The following is an 18146-nucleotide window of genomic DNA, read 5'->3' as shown; positions in this document are numbered from 1 at the left end:
TTCTAAGATAAATGACTAAACAAGAAAATATACATTTTCTGAAGAAAATGTTTGGGCTTGCTTCAGCTGAATAAAAAATATTTGTATCCTACCATAGCCATTTGATATATTGAATGAGCTAATTATTTTATAAAGGCTTAAAACGTCTTTGGATGTAATGTCGCAATGTTTTACATCAAGGGTGGTCAACCATCCTCCAGGAGAGCTACTGGGTTTTATTCCCTCTCTAACAAACCACATTTTAGAAATGAGCTGCTCAACCAGACCTTGATAAATGAACTCTGATGTGTTTGAGCAGGGCTGTATCAAAAGCCTGCCCACCCAGTAGCTCTCCAGACTGAGCCACTGAGGGTTGACCACTTGTGTTTTATACAGTTGTCTAACAGGTGTTCTACTTGGTGCGAGGGTTAAGTGCCTTGCCCAACGATAGGAGATGGTACAGTGGGTCAGAGAGTAGTCTCCCAGTAATGATACCACATTTATCTTTACTTTATTTATACGCACATAGACGCTGCCAATTGTTGGTCATGGAAATTTGATTAAAAGTCATGGGAAATTCGTGTAATTGGATCTGTCTAAATGTGTATGAATCCTAGTGTTTGTGTGTGTGTGTGGTGGGTGCTGCTGAGAAGCGCTAACATGCAGCCATGGTTACCATGGTAATTTTTTAGGTTGGCACAGCTAGGACTGTTCTGTCACTTTCGTGGTGTCGTGTCTTTGCTATGGATTAAGTGATATATGACATGCTATTTTATCAAATCAATTCTCTGTAATTAATATTACCTGATTAAACTAATCATGTAAATGTAATTAACTAGGAAGTCGGAGGACCACGAAAGAATGTGTGTCTTCCGAATAAACTCTTGGAAAGCCCTTGGTTAACGTAGAGAGAGTCTGGTAACATCAAAAGGTTGGGAACGGGACCATATTTTGTTAATCCAACCAGTTGAAAATATCCGTCGGTACTTAAAACCTCTACCACTTCTCTCTCCCGGATCCGGGATCCTCCTCATCAAAAAAGCTGACTAGCATAGCCTAGCCTAATGGGACAGGGATATCATATAATATAATTTTCATGAAATCACAAGTCCAATACAGCAAATGAAAGATAAACATCTTGTGAATCCAGCCATCATTTCCGATTTTTGAAATGTTTTACAGCGAAAACACTATGTATTTCTATTAGCTAACCACAATAGCCAAACACACAACCGCATATTTTCACCATGTTTCCACCGCATAGGTAGCTTTCACAAAACCGGCAAAATAGAGATAAAATGTGTCACTAACCAAGAAACAACTTCATCAGATGACAGTCTTATAACATGTTATACAATACATTTATGTTTTGTTCGAAAATATGCATATTTGAGGTATAAATCATAGTTTTACATTGCAGCTACCATCAAAAATAGCACCAAAGCAGCCAGAATAATTACAGAGAGCAACGTGAAATACATAAATACTCATCATAAAACATTTATGAAAAATACATGGTGTACAGCAAATGAAAGATAAACATCTTGTGAATCCAGCCAATATTTCAGATTTTTTAAGTGTTTTACAGCGAAAACACAATATAGAATTATATTAGCTTACCACAATAGCCAAACGCACAAACGCATTTATTCACCGCAAAGGTAGCTTTCGCAAAAACCAGCAAAAGATATAAAATGAATCACTAACCTTTGGACAACTTCATCAGATGACAGTCTTATAACATCATGTTATACAATACATTTATGTTTTGTTCGAAAATGTGCATATTTAGAGCTGCAAATCGTGGTTATACATTGTGAATACGTAGCAACATTTTCCCAGAATGTCCGGAGATATTTTGGACACTCACCTAATCTGACCAAAGAACTCATCATAAACTTTACATAAAAATACTTGTTGTATGGCAAATGAAAGATACACTGGTTCTTAATGCAACCGCTATTAGATTTTTAAAAATAACTTTACCATAACATACAGCTTGCGTTATTGTGAGACAGCACTCACCAACACGGTGGAGAATAGGAGTCAACATTTTACACAGAAATACGAAATAACATCATAAATGTTTTCTTACTTTTGCTGAGCTTCCATCAGAATGTTGTACAAGGAGTCCTTGGTCCAGAATAAATCGTTGTTTGGTTTTAGAATGTCCATTTCTTCTGTCGAATTCGCGCCACAATGCTAGCCAAGGTTGCTAACATTCCCATCCTCTCTTGGCGCAAAGAACGGAAAACTCCAAAAGTCCCAATAAACGTTGAATAAACTGATAAAACTCGGTTGAAAAAACCTACTTTATGATGTTATTATCATATGTATCAAATAAAATCAGAGCCGGAGATATTCGCCGTGTAAACCGAACGCTTTTCAGAAGACAATGTCGAGCTCCGCCGCGCGCCTTCGAAGACAAAGAAAATTCCGGACCTGTCACTCCAAAAGCTCTTGTTCGGCCTCAGATCAAGCTAGACACCCCATTCCACCTTCCACTGCCTGTTGACATCTAGTGGAAGGTGTATGAAGTGCATGCATATCGATAAATAAAAGCCAGTTGAATAGGCAGGCCCTGAAACAGAGCCTCGTTTTCAGATTTTTCACTTCCTATATGGAAGTTTGCTGCAAAATGAGTTCTGTTTTACTCACAGATATAATTCAAACAGTTTTAGAAACTTCTGAGTGTTTTCTATCCAATAGTAATAATAATATGCATATTGTATGATCTAGAAAAGAGTACGAGGCCGTTTCATTTGGGCACGATTTTTTCCAAAGTGAAAACAGCGCCCCCTATTGACAAGAAGTTAAAGAATATGATGTTGGATCAGTTGTCGTCTGAGACATTATTACTGATGATAGGACGACATAAAGTGCATCTTGGGATGTCGACACATTCTAGTTATCAGATTCACATGGAATTGTTGTGCAATTAAAATGTTTAAATATGAAACTATTTGTGAAAAGATTAAATGTTATTTTAGCTTCGAAATGAGAGAATTGGATTCACAAGTGAACTCAGCTCACTCGTTTAAAATGGCGAATTTCATCGTGGAGGTAACGATCGCCACGCTGGAAGGATGAATGTGACTATACCAGCCAGAATATAGTATGGCAACTTGGTATGAACTTTGAACTCTTATTCACTAAAGAAGTGATACATCCTAGACGTCGAGTTAGCAGCAGCAGCAGCTGTAAACGTGGGCTAGGAAAGAACATACAATCTCTTCAGAAAGACAGGGTACTACAACGTGTCCGTTCTACCACACGGCGACGGTACTACAACGTATCCGTTCTACCACAAAGGACAAGGGAGATCTCTGCTGGGCAACACAGCCTTCCATCTTCGACCAATCTATCGAAGCGCAGCTCAGAGTAAATATTTCTTGCATTTTCCTTTTCCAAATGGGCGGTTATTTAGAATGCATAAGATTCTGTATTTACGATAGCATAGCTTCATAAGGTCCGATAGAGACCCAATCCTTTTGTCCCTCATTCTTCCTGCGCTTTCATTCAAACCCAACCCCCTTTCTTTGTGTAACCAGCTGGCATATCAGTTCCGTCCGCTAAGGACGTTTTCATGTATGACATAATTAGTAATCAATGTATGATCCATCCTGTGTATATCTAATTCTGTGTGATTATTTTGGTATTTAGTAAATAAATAATTAAACCAAATGTTGTATTGCTGATTCAACTTGTTAGCCAGTGTTCGTGAAGATAACAAATAATTTTACGACGTTCAGATGAGACTTAATAAGGTGACCATTGATAATTGACTGCTATTATAAAAGATTACCAGGTCTTTTAAGAGTTTATTCGGAAGACAACCGCTCTATAAACATTCTTTCGTGGTGCCCCGACTTCCTAGTTAATTACATTTACATTATTAGTTTAATCAGGTAATATTAATTACAGAGAATTGATTTGATAAAATAGCATGTCATGTATCACTAACTGGGCCAGTAATATTTCATTTAATCCAGTTCTCAATTTTTTTTTACTCCCACTGCCAAAAAGACAGTTCTCACACGCATGAACGCACACACTCGTAATAGCAGATGTGGGCTGGTGTAGGTGCCTACTTTGGAATGGGCCCCAGGCTTGTTTTATTTCTGAAACACTGGACTTTGTGGGGTCAGTGCTGAGGTTCAGCCACTCACACCCTACTGAATATCAGGACTGCATGTTCACTCTATTCAACACATCTCTTACGGCTGTAATACTTGGAGAGCAATATGATATTTTAGCACAGTAAAATGTTGTACACATGTCCTAAGAGCAACTGTCTTCATTGCATGAGGAATGATAAGCACCTGATCAGCACACTTGCTGTAAAACATCCTTAGTGTATTTGAATTTGGCACAATTGTGTTAATGGAGGCAATCGCGATTTAAAACACAGTGGTCACCCTGTCACTTGCTTTGGGAAACGGCTGAAGGATAGAATATACTAATTCCGGATTGTCACTTTAAAATTAAATCCAATGCATTTCCAATGGCACTTCATGGTAGCTTGTACATGCATAGTATTTACTGCTTTTCACAGTAATGCTGTATGATACATGTTTTCCATGAGTGGAAGTACATGTTTATTCGATGTTTGTGCCTGAGGCCTCATGTTTCCCTGTACTGTACCAGTGGACATATTCCCATCACTGCTGCCACACACAAAGCCGAGCACCTCAGGGCTGTGTGATACTGTATGACAGAGCAGTCACTCTGGGAAGCCATGGTTTGTTTCCTACCCTAAGCCTACCCCCCCCCCCCCCTAACAGAAGAAAATAAAAGGTCATCCCTCCATTAATTTTAATGGAAGCTGGCAGCTGGGTATGGAGCAAGCGTCCTTTCCCCCGAGTCATCAATATTCTGCTGGATCCCACCCGGCAGGAACAGTGCTCGGCCAGCCAGGTTGTGCTCCCCCTACACACACGCGTTTTGTAAACGCTCTGGCTCCTGTGAAGCTGTTTCCACTGATTGCTTGTGTCTGTGTGAGCACCTTGACAAGAGGAATTACCCTGAGGCTGTGTTGTGGTGGTGTTGGTGATAGGGAATATAACCACCAGCGTGCATCACTCTGTCTGATGGGGGAAGGAACAGTTTATTCTGTAAGAGGGGAGACTAATGGATAAAGTGGTGATGGAGGGCTGACATCCTGCAGCTCTGGAAGGCAAGGGGGATTAGAGAAGATTGCTCTGCAGATGCACTCAAGCGGACTACTCCCATCTATGTCAGATTTATGAGGCTAGCGTAGCAGCACTCCAACCCTGCTCCTCTGGCCTGCTGCCCTGCCCTGCTCTCATAGGTCCTTGACCCTCTCACCTAGCCCCATGTTGTACAAACCATTGTTACATAAGTTGCTGCTACTGAATACATTTGCGTCTTAGTCTTGTGTAATTAACTGAAGGATGTCAGTGCTTTTAGTCCAGTGCTTATTAATCTTGAAAATGGAACATTGCCTGGATGTCATTAACCATACCTTTTGATATGGATACAGCTCTGCTGAGTGACATGTCACCACTGCTCTGTGTCAATACAAGGTGGCTAACGAAGACGAGAACAAGGAAGTTAATGAATGTGTCGTGCCTGTCCCTGGCCTGCATCATGTATACAGTATGTGTGTGCAGTGCACTGTGCAGCACCACAGTAGAAAAGGAGTCCCTGGTGGTGGTGCTTTTGCTACCTACTTTTTTTAGTTTAAAATGTTTTCTCATTTACAACTGCGTTCTCATTTACAACTGCGACCTGGCCAAGATAGAGCAAAGCAGTGCGACAAAAACAACAGAGTTACACATGGAATAAACTCTGAATCACCAATTACATATAGGGCACACAGTGTACATGACTTTAAAAGTATGGATTCCTGCACAAAATTTACCTTTCCTTAGTTTTGTTGACGTGAAGTATAATTTTGTCAATAATGCTGTGAGAGTGGGAAAAAATATAATTTTGATAAATGTATATCAGCATGAAGCACGCAACCATTGAGTGCAAGTTCATTAGTTGTAAATTCTTCTACTAAATAATATTTTTCCATCTAGCCTAACCATCAAACCAGTGGTGCCACATAATTTACAGGGTTAATGTATATTTGCAAGATACTTCAATAAATGTGTTAAATTGCTCCTTTCCTTCCTTTCTTTTCTTTCCTTCCTTCTTTTCCTTGCTTCTTTCCTTGCTTCTTTCCTTGCTTCTTTTCTTTCCTTCTTTCATTGCTTCTTTCTTTGCTTCTTTTCTTTCCTTCTTTTCTTGCTGCCTTTCATTGCTTCTTTCTTTGCTTCTTTTCTTTCCTTCTTTTCTTGCTGCTTTTCTTTCCTCCTTTCTTTTCTTTCTTTTCTTTCTTTTCTTTTCTTTCTTTTCTTTCCTTTCTTTCTTTCTTTCTTTCTTTCTTTCTTTCTTTCTTTCTTTCTTTCTTTCTTTCTTTCTTTCTTTCTTTCTTTCCAGGCGATTGACCAAAGAGAATGTGAAACCATCTGGGCGGCAGATAGGGAAGCTGAGCCATAGCAACCCCACCATCCTCTTTGACTATGTATGTATTCTCAAAAATGTTCTGATCTTCTATTCACCTACTTTACAGTTGAAAGCAGTGTTATAATACGGACACTAATATAGCCTTATTTTGAATGATATCTTCAGATTTGTGTTAAATAGTTAATGCCCTACTCCTACTTTAAAGGGGCTCTGTGTTCTCTACTATCTCCATGGGGCAGAGATACCTTCTTTGAAGGCGGCTGTATAGATACTAATCTGCCATTGTAAATTTGATACACTGCGACTGCTTACTCTCCATCAGGGCCTGTCTTATCTTGCTAGAACACCCCTATCCACTTCCTCTCCCTCTCTACGGCATAAGCACTACTCCCTAACCCTCACCTAAATCTCTCACGTCTCAAAAAATTACTTTAGAAAAATTGTTGGTCAAACAGAAAATGGAGAGAAGTGGAGGGGGCTGTTTTTGTGTTGCCTCAGCAGCAGGACATTGATAGAATGAGAGAGGGCCTGGCTCTGGCTGACAGTGGAAGGAGGAGAGAGAGGAGGACAGGAACTGACAGTCAAGAATGAGCTGTACTGTTCCTCTTAAAGCCTCCACTCTCCATCTCTTCGTCTCTCTGCCTGAAGTCTGGCTGAATGGCCTCTGAGGGTGTTTTCACATATAGTCTTCTTTAAAGTGAACTCGGAGGTAAAAAATAGATCAAAAACTCAGTTCTCTTTGTATTCACGCTGCCTTTTCCTTTGAATGAGGACCCAACTCTTTTGCCAGTTCACTTCACCTATTTTGCAGTCTGAGTCCTCTTAGCTTTCACATTGCTATGTTTTGAAAGGAACCAAAATCTTTTTCCAACATTCACTCAATGCACTCTGAGTTTTTACAAAGTGCAGGATAATCCATTCCGTGTTATTGGACAGCTAGATGTACCTACTTACATTTTGGAAGCTAATAGATTGCATTTAGTTAAAATATGAGACATAATAATTAGAATCCAAACATAATATTAACATGTGAATAAATAGCAGAAGAATAACTGCAGATTTAATAATGTCATTGAAAATTGTACACCCAATGTAGGCTACTGCTCCTTGAAGAGCTAGCATTGATTTTGGATGTTGTGATTCTTACCAAATGTTGACTTCTCACACTATTCAAAGCCCACAATTGAATAAACAGCTTATGAAGCTATCTTAGCCTATAGACCACATATTGCAAACAAATAATCTGAACATCGTGTCGATACAAAACTCTACATATTTTGGAGAATTTCTATGCATCTTTGACAATCGCTAATCAATATCCAAAACATCACACGCTTTTTCCTCGTACCGGCACATCATCATCTTCGCTCTTTTGTGGCACCAATGTGAGGGGTTATGCCAAGGGAAACAGTATTGCAATAGCCTAATGTATGGTGCCGGAATAATGATAAGACAACCTGAGAGCTTTGTGTTCCCTAAAGAAGGGGACCGGACCGCGCAATTCAAGCAAACCGAACTCAGACCACCTCTCGACATGGTCTCAGTTCGGTTTGCTTCAGGGGCTCTTTTGAGGGGCCTGAGTTCCCTTTGGAGCATTCACACTGCACAAAAAATTAAGCTAACCGCACTGTCTGAAAGGGACCTTTCTTTCCCCCACCTCCACCCTACCCCCGGTCTCCCTCTTCCTCTCCTACCTCCTTCCTATTCGGCCTCATCCCCGTCTCTCCCATTTATATATTCTAACACTTGGCTTTATAACAGTAACAGTTATATAACAGTTTTCCACTTGCGCCGGCTGTCGGCTATACAGCCGATTCGTCATTTTCACCCGGGTACTTTTTCCACTTAAATTAGCTAGGCTAATTTTCAATTCGCTAGTCAGAAAATAATTAGCCGAGCCCGCTCCTGCTAGAATGAACGATATGCATCTTCTAGCATCTATTGATAGGACAGGCGCCTGTCAGTCACAAAGTGAGCAACGACAGGGAAACACTGCTGGTTTGACAGTCTGTCGGTCCCGTCTCTCGGTACGTTGGTGTGTCTGTGTGCTCGGGCATTCCCAGTCTTCTCAGTGAGCCGGCTCATTTGGCTCCTCCGTTCACCTGAAAGAGACTGCTCGTTTGGCTCCTCCGTTCACCTGAAAGAGACTGCTCGTTTGGCTCCTCCGTTCACGTAAAAGAGCAGGCTCATTTGGTTCCCAAAGTTCTAAATGCTTAAAAATCGTCCTAGAACCATGAAGAAATTGCAAACTCCAATGTAAAGCCCAAAGGGTAGGCTCCCATTATGTCATGAAATGCACGTTCAAATAAATGTTTACTTGGCCTATTATTAGATGGCCTGCAAATCAGCATGGGCATTGACACGCTCAAATCAGCATCAGATTGACACGCTCTCCCCACTATTTATTGTTTCTACAGTGAGGATTCACCCTCTTTAGGGTGCGCAGGGAGTCTTGTTGTCTTGTTGTTGATGGACCTAGCCTGGAGTGGAATGGCTACTTTGTAGTGTGTTCATATAGTATAGTAAACTTTAAACTGGAACCTTGTTGTTGTGTCATTTCGAGTTAACAGTAGCAGTATGCAAATCAGGAAGCCAAATGTACGTCTCTTTCACCGATGCAGCTCTTTCACCAATGCGATTCGGTTCCCGACATTCACCAAAAAGATCCATACAAAAAAATTAAGCAGTTAATTCGTGAACGACCCATTTAGTAGTGCGCTGTGGTCGCGTCGAACTACACAGCGAGAGAGCGCATGAATTTGCATGGCCCATATGATGTGAGGGACATGCAAATTACCATATAATTTGGTAAAGATTAATCGAAATCCACTTAGCCTATGGTTTTCTGACACATTAATTTATTTTCTTTCGTGTGCAGGGTCCAACATTAATGATGCCCCGGGGGCAGTAAACACGTGGTGGGCCAGTGGATCTCGTCAGTGAATGGCCCTGTCCGGCCAGTAACTTTTTCGCGTGTTTTTGCATTCCAGTTCAACATTTACCTACTCTACATTTTGAAGACTACCTGCCATAAATGTCATGCTATTTGTATTTTAGCAATATGATTTGAGGTTCCTTCAAGCACCACCCCGCTCCCGCGTATCACAACTTCTTGAGCAGTAGCCTACATTAGGTGCCTTACCATGCGAGCTGTCCAGAGCAAAAAGAAGAGCCCATTATCGATGCACGGTTTGACTCATAACCTTCAGTCCTTGTGGTTATATCGGGGGCGTGAGGGTTTACTCTCATTAAATATTGTGTGGATGAAGGGCGTGTGTGGGTTTACTCTCATTAAATATTGTGTGGATGAAGGGCGTGTGGGTTTACTCTCATTAAATATTGTGTGGATGAAGGGCGTGTGGGTTTACTCTCATTAAATATTGTGTGGATGAAGGGCGCGTGGGTTTACTCTCATTAAATATTGTGTGGATGCGCAGCGCTAGCTGTGCCACCAGAGTCTCTGGGTTCGCGCCCAGGCTCTGTCGCAGCCGGCCGTGACCGGGAGGTCCGTGGGGCGACGCACAATTGGCCTAGCGTCGTCCGGGTTAGGGAGGGTTTGGCCGGTAGGGATTTCCTTGTCTCATCTCGCTCCAGCGACTCCTGTGGCGGGCCGGGCGCAGTGCGCGCTAACCAAGGGGGCCGGGTGCACGGTGTTTCCTCCGACACATTGGTGCGGCTGGCTTCCGGGTTGGAGGCGCGCTGTGTTAAGAAGCAGTGCGGCTTGGTTGGGTTGTGCTTCGGAGGACGCATGGCTTTCGACCTTCGTCTCTCCCGAGCCCGTACGGGAGTTGTAGCGATGAGACAAGATAGTAATTACTAGCGATTGGATACCACGAAAATTGGGGAGAAAAGGGGGTAACATTTATTTTTAAAAATATATTGTGTGGATGAAGGGCGTGTGTGGGTTTACTCTCATTAAATATTGTGTGGATGAAGGGCGTGTGGGTTTACTCTCATTAAATATTGTGTGGATGAATGGCGTGTGAGTTGAATAAAGAGAAAACAATACCTTTTTTTTAAATCCATAAATGTATCATTCTTGTTCAATGTACAGTCGTGGCCAAAAGTTTTGAGAATGACGCAAAATTTGCTGCTTCAGTGTCTTTAGATATTTTTGTCAGATGTTACAATGGAATATTGAAGTATAATTACAAGCATTTCATAAGTGTCAAAGGCTTTTATTGACAATGACATGAAGTTGATGCAAAGAGTCAATATTTGCAGTGTTAACCCTTCTTTTTCAAGACCTCTGCAATCTGCCATGGCATGCTGTCAATTAACTTCTGTGCCACATCCTGACTGATGGCAGCCCATTCTTGCATAATCAATGCTTGGAGTTTGTGGGTTTTTGTTTGTCCACCCGCCTCTTGAGGATTGACCACAAGTTCTCAATGGGATTAAGGTCTGGGGAGTTTCCTGGCCATGGACCCCAAATATCGATGTTTTGTTCCCCGAGCCACTTAGTTATCACTTTTGCCTTATGGCAAGGTGCTCCATCATGCTGGAAAAGGCATTGTTCGTCACCAAACTGTTCCTGGATGGTTGGGAGAAGTTGCTCTCGGAGGATGTGTAGGTACCATTCTTTATTCATGGCTGTGTTCTTAGGCCAAATTGTGAGTGAGCCCACTCACATGACACAGGACTGATGGTAGCACTGACCTTGTCTTCTCCAGACAAGCTTTTTTCCGGATGCCCCAATCAATCGGAAAGGGGATTCATCAGAGAAAATGACTTTACCCCCGTCCTCAGCAGTCCAATCCCTGTACCTTTTGCAGAATATCAGTCTGTCCCTGATGTTTTTCCTGGAGAGAAGTGGCTTCTTTGCTGCCCTTCTTGACACCAGGCCACCCTCCAAACGTCTTCGCCTCACTGTGCGTGCAGATGCACTCACACCTGCCTGCTGCCATTCCTGAGCAAGCTCTGTACTGGTGGTGCCCCGATCCCGCAGCTGAATCAACTTAAGGAGACGGTCCTGGCGTTTGCGGGACTTTCTTGGGTGCCCTGAAGGCTTCTTCACAACAATTGAACCGCTCTCCTTGAAGTTCTTGATGAGCCGATAAATGGTTGATTTAGGTGCAATCTTACTGGCAGCCATATCCTTGCCTGTGATGCCCTTTTTGTGCAAAGCAATGATGACGGCACGTGTTTCCTTGCAGGTAACCATGATTGACAGAGGAAGAACAAGGATTCCAAGCACCACCCTCCTTTTGAAGCTTCCAGTCTGTTATTCGAACTCAATCAGCATGACAGAGTGATCTCCAGCCTTGTCCTCGTCAACACTCACACCTGTGTTAACGAGAGAATCACTGACATGTCAGCTGGTCCTTTTGTGGCAGGGCTGAAATGCATTGGAAATGTTTTTTTGGGATTCAGTTAATTTGCATGGCAAAGAGGGACTTTGCAATTAATTGCAATTCATCTGATCACTCTTCATAACATTCTGGAGTATATGCAAATTACCATCATACAAACTGAGGCAGCAGACTTTGTGAAAATGTATATTTGTCATTTTCAAAACTTTTGGCAACGACTGTATATATCAAAAGGCTACTTTTAGCCTAAGATTTTACTTTCATTACTTATCTGGCATTGGTGCATAAGCCTAAGCTTTAGGGCCTAACTGTAAGCGCAAAATAGCATACATGCCAATCGCCAAATGCATTTGGGAACCGGCCGATAAAGTCAATTCATGGAGGCAAAAAGGACAATGTCGGAGTAAAAAAAAAAAGGGAGGGCCAGATAAGTAATGTTTGTGAAAGATTTGGTAAGTGGTCAAAGAGGATGATAGCAGTGCTGGCTGCGTTATGTGTGATGATTATAAGGCACTATACAAATATGACCGTCACAAGACGGGACTTCAAATAGGCCTATGGCATGTCAAGGGAAATGTAGCCTACTATTCAGATGGTTTAAATGGATACTAAAATCTGGACCGTGACGGAATGTCTGAAACTTGCCACAGCCTTATTATTAACTCCTACAGAATTACACATTTCTTGCAGTAAAATGATACACCAAATGTAGGTAACATTTTGTCTCGGGTCAAGGGTGGAGAAGGTATATCTTTTTCTTTCAGCATCTTGAGAGAATGCGCCGTTAGATACCGTCTGTAGAGGTGCTAAGTTTATCAGCATCATAAAAGCTGATAGTATTTCAACCACATAAAATATGCAGTCAAGCTGAACTGAGATCTTCACCAAAACATGTTGGGTCGTTTTCACTAGAGGTCGACCGATTTAATCGGAATGGCCGATTTAATTAGGGCCGATTTCAAGTTTTCATAACAATCGGAAATCTGTATTTTTGGACACCGATTTGGCCGTTAATTCCTATAATAACTACAACCTAAAACTTCTTACCTGGGAATATTGAAGACTCATGTTAAAAGGAACCACCAACTTTCATATGTTCTCATGTTCTGAGCAAGGAACTTAAACGTTAGCTTTCTTACATGGCACATATTGCACTTTTACTTTCTTCTCCAACACTTTGTTTTTGCATTATTTAAACCAAATTGAACATGTTTCATTATTTATTTGTGGCTAAATTGATTTTATTGATGTATTATATTAAGTTAAAATAAGTGTTCATTCAGTATTGTTGTAATTGTCATTATTACAAATACATTTTACAAATCGGCCGATTTAATCGGTATCGGCTTTTTTTGGTCCTCCAATAATCGGTATCAGCGTTGAAAAATCATAAACAGCGAAGTCACGGAAGTCATAAACAGCGCAATGCTTGAAGCATTGCGAAGAGCTGCTGGCAAAACGCACAAAAGTGCTGTTTGAATGAATGCTTACGAGCCTGCTGGTACCTACCATCGCTCAGTCAGACTGCTCTATCAAATCATAGACTTAATTATAACATAATACACAGAAATACGAGCCTTAGGTCATTAATATGGTCGAATCTGGAAACTATGATCTCGAAAACAAAACGTTTATTCTTTCAGTGAAATACGTAACCGTTCCGTATTTTATCTAACGGGTGGCATCCATAAGTCTAAATATTCCTGTTACATTGCACAACCTTCAATGTTATGTCATAATTACGTAAAATTCTGGCAAATTAGTTCGCAACGAGCCAGGTGGCCCAAACTGTTGCATATACCCTGACTCTGCGTGCAATGAACGCAAGAGAAGTGACACAATTTCACCTGGTTAATATCGCCTGCTAACCTGGTTTTCTTTTAGCTAAATATGCAGGTTTAAAAATATATACTTCTGTGTATTGATTTTAAGAAAGGCATTGATGTTTATGGTTAGGTACAGTCGTGCAACAATTGTGCTTTTTTTGCAAATGCGCTTTTGTTAAATCATCCCCCGTTTGGCAAAGTTGGCTGTCTTTGTTAGAATAAATATTCTTCACACAGTTCTCAACGAGCCAGGCGGCCCAAACTGCTGCATATACCCTGACTCTGTTGCAAGAGAAGTGACACATTTTCCCTAGTTAAAAGAAATTCATGTTAGCAGGCAATATTAACTAAATATGCAGGTTTAAAAATATATACTTGTGTATTGATTTTAAGAAAGGCATTGATATTTATGGTTAGGTACACCTTGGCTCAACGACAGTCCTTTTTCGCGAATGAGCACCGCATCGCTTATATGCAACGCAGGACACTCTAGATAAACTAGTAATATCATCAACCATGTGTAGTTAACTAGTGATTATGATTGATTGATTGTTTTTTACAAGATAAGTTTAATGCTAGCTAGCAACTTACCTTGGCTTCTTACTGCATTCGCGTAACAGGCAGGCTCCTCGTGGAGTGCAATGTAATCAGGTGGTTAGAGCGTTGGACTAGTTAACCGTAAGGTTGCAAGATTGAATCCCCGAGTTGACAAGGTAAAAATCTGTCGTTCTGCCCCTGAACAAGGCAGTTAACCCACCGTTCCTAGGCCGTCATTGAAAATAAGAATGTGTTCTTAACTGACTTGCCTAGTTAAATAAAGGTGTAAAAAAAAAATGGGGCCAAATCGGTGTCCAAAAATACAGATTTCCGATTGTTATGAGAACTTGAAAGCGGCCCTAATTAATCGGCCATTCCGATTAATCAGTCGACCTCTACTCCTAGGGCAGTGGTTCCCAAACTTTTAATAGTCCCGTACCCCTTCAAACATTCAACCTCCAGCTGCGTACCCCCTCTAGCACCAGGATCAGCACACTCTCAAATGTTGTTTTTTGCCATCATTGTAAGCCTGCCACACAAACATATGATACATTTATTAACATTTACATTTACATTTAAGTCATTTAGCAGACGCTCTTATCCAGAGCGACTTACAAGTACATACATTCATACTTTTTTGTACTGGCCCCCCGTGGGAATCGAACCCACAACCCTGGCGTTGCAAGCGCCATGCTCTACCAACTGAGCCACACGGGACCGTGTTAAACATAAGAATGAGTGTGAGTTTTTGTCACAACACGGCTCGTGGGAAGTGACAAAGAGCTCTTATAGGACCAGGGCACAAATAATAATATTATAATAATCAATTATTTTGCTTTAAGCCATCTTACATATAAAAACGTATTTGTTCATCAAAAATGGTGAATAACTCACCACAGGTTAATGAGAAGGGTGTGCTTTAAAGGATGGGATGCACAATGTTTGGTGAGTCTCAGTCTTAAATCATTTTCCACACAGTCTGTACCTATATTTAGTTTTCATGCTAGTGAGGGCCGAGAATGCACTCTCACATAGGTACATGTTTGCAAAGGGCATCAGTGTCTTAACAGCACGACTTGCCGAGGCAAGAAACTCTGAGCGCAGACCAATCCAGAAATCTGGCAGTGGCTTCTGATTAAATTACATTTTCACAGAAACGCTTGTTGCAATTTCGATGAGGATCTCTTGTTCAGATATCGGTAAGTGGACTGGAGGCAGGGCATGATAGGGATAATGAATCCAGTTGTTTGTGTCGTACGTTTCAGGAAAGTACCTGTGTAATTGCTCACTCGGGTGCTTCGCTATATCACATTTGACATTGTCCGTAAGCTTGAGTTCATTTGCGCACAAAAGAAATCATACAATGATGGAAAGACCGGTGTGTTGTCCTTGTTAATGCAGACTGAAAAGAGCTCCAACTTCTTAATCATAGCCTCAATTTTGTCCCGCACATTGAATATAGTTGCAGAGAGTCCCTGTAATCCTAGATTCAGATCATTCAGGCGAGAAAAAACAGCACCCAGATAGGCCAGTCGTGTGAGAAACTCATCATCATGCAAGAGTGAAAATTATGCTCAGTAAAGAAAACTTTAAGCTCGTGTCAATACCTTTTCTCTTGATAACCAGTGTACTGCATTATTCGCGTTACATGGTCGCTGCCCATATCATTGCATAATGCAGAAAATACATGGGAGTTCAGGGGCCTTGCTTTAACAAAGTTAACCATTTTCACTGTAGTTTCCAAAACGTTTTTCAAGCTGTCAGGCATTCCCTTGGCAGCAAGAGCCTCTCGTGGATACTGCAGTGTACCCAAGTGGCGTCGGGAGCATCTACTTGCACGCGCGTTACCACTCCACTATGTCCCGCTGTCATGGCTTTTGCACCATCAGTACAGATACTAACACATCTTAATCACCAAAGTCCATTTGATGTCACAAAGCTGTCCAGTACTTAAAAAATATCCTCTCATGTTGTCCTGAAGGGCGTGCGGGTTGAATTATTTGCAGAAGAGAATGTCTTCCTTAATTGACCCCCCATTAATGTAACAGACATATACCAGGAGCTGTGCCAGGCCCACCACGTCTGTTGACTCATCCAGCTGTAATGCCAATAATTCCCTGGCTTGTATGCTAAGCAGTAATTGTTTCAAAACATCTCCTGCCATGTCACTGATGCGTCGTGAAACAGTGTTGTTTGATGAAGGTATTGTCTGTATAGTTGTTTTGTGGCCTTTTCTCCCAGCAATGTCCCAGCCATATCCGCAGCAGCAGGAAGAATTAAGTCCCCCACAATAGTATGGGGCTTGTCTGTCCTAGCCACTCGGTAGCTTACCATATAAGACTCTTCTAGCCCCTTCTTATTAATGGTATCTGTTGCTTTTATTCATGTCTTACTACTCAAAAGTTGTCTTTATTCTCTCTCAAAAACTCATGTGGCTTATTTTTCAAAGTGTCATGTTTCTAAAATGTCTGCGCGAGAGTGAAGGTTTCCCACGAGAGAGTAACGGTTAATGTGATTGGATGTTAACTATTTGACTAGGCTACCTGTATTTGACATTGTGTTGTTATTTCGCTGAACACTAGATGGTTTAATTTTATTTTTGGCGGTGAAACGAGGCTACTCCGGCGAGAGAAAAACCTCACCCAAATGTATAGCCCCGTTGGAAAATGTAAATGTACTGTTTGAAAATGTGAAGAGAAAATCACATTTGGATCACATTTTTATTTGGTGTACCCCCGACGGCGTTGTGCGTACCCCAGTTTGGGCATAGCTGATCTAGAGCAACATATAATGACAGAAGAGAAGCTGCATGTATCTAATTATAGACAAGTTGACTAACACATAGCTTACCAAAATATCAGAAATTATAAGCAGAAACATATCAAAATCAGGCCCAAAAAAACATGCACCCCCTGTCAAACTCGTTCCGCCCTCTGACTGTAGCCTACAGCACATTTTCTATATTAGCGGGTTAGGGTCTGGTGGGGGCCTCAGATTTTAACTGTTTTATATATAGTCGTGCAGTTGCTGATGAGTTATTAGCAATAGCAATCTACTCGCTAAATGTTTGTCTTAAATGGGCAGTGTCCTATTTTAAAATCTCAAAACAACATACTTTAGAATTGCATTTGTTTCTAAAGAATAGAGTAATGACTTGCATTGCTAAATTATATTACACAGCTTTTTAATACATACATAAATACATATCATAATAACCAAAAGAAGTCTATTAATAGCTGAATATAGGGAGAACGCATGCCAATCTATTAGCCCTGCATAACTGCAATGCATTTAAGAACTACACCATGTCTGGACCAGTAGAAATTCTGTTCGGGCCAGCGAGGAAGAAATTTAACATTGGACCCTGGCGTGTTTCACATGCCGCTACAGAGTGGTGACGCATAGGCAATTTACTGTGCTTTGATTGACAAACATCAAGCTTGACTAGTTTCTAAAAGGTGTTGAACCGACTGAATAAAGTCGATCCCTTATATCCTTGCCATTCATAAATCATACAACCTAGTTAAGTCCATGCTATCGCATCTGGACAAGTAAACTAAAGATCTTGTTTGTATTATATTTTTTGATTTGAAGTCCCATCAGGATTTGCCAGACAGTGACGTTAAAGTGAGTGACTCGTCAGTAGCCTATTGAATTGGTCATTTGTCTCCCTAATTTGCATACAGGTAGGCTTTTTGGCGATTCTCCGCAGATAAATGATGAAAACATTTGATGAAGATGGTGAATCCTCCTTACTGCAGGAACAATAGGTAGGCTAGTGGAGAGAGCCTCACTCTGGTCTGTGTTGTATTAACCAGGTATTATTGTTCCTCTCTCAGATCCTATCTCAGATCCAGTGGTATGACAACCTCATCGGTCCAGTGGTAGACTCCCTCAAATACCTCACCTCACTCAACTATGATGTCATGGCCTGTATCCTTACTCTGCCATTTTGTGACTCATGTATTTATACACATTCAGTACTTTGTTTAACTATGTATTTGGAATGCTTTAG

General features: G+C 41.2%; 1 protein-coding gene across 11 annotated transcripts in view; it reads left to right on the top strand.

Annotated features, from left to right (window-relative positions):
* Positions 1-18146, top strand: part of LOC120057138 (THO complex subunit 2-like) — a 78159-nt gene that overhangs the window by 30457 nt on the left and 29556 nt on the right. For all 11 annotated transcript variants that reach the window (XR_005477882.1, XR_005477881.1, XM_039005588.1 and 8 more), the window contains 2 exons: positions 6430-6514; positions 17971-18064. Coding sequence is in view for 9 of the 11 variants with exons in the window: in XM_039005588.1 (XP_038861516.1) it covers positions 6430-6514; positions 17971-18064 (179 nt within the window). In the remaining 2 variants the exon portion in view is untranslated. The remainder of the gene's footprint in view (positions 1-6429; positions 6515-17970; positions 18065-18146) is intronic.

Source organism: Salvelinus namaycush, chromosome 12, assembly GCF_016432855.1.
Source record: "Salvelinus namaycush isolate Seneca chromosome 12, SaNama_1.0, whole genome shotgun sequence".
Classification (NCBI taxonomy): Eukaryota; Metazoa; Chordata; class Actinopteri; order Salmoniformes; family Salmonidae; genus Salvelinus; species Salvelinus namaycush.
The sequence above is the reverse complement of the archived record's forward strand: the minus strand, read 5'-3'. Positions and strand labels throughout refer to the sequence as shown.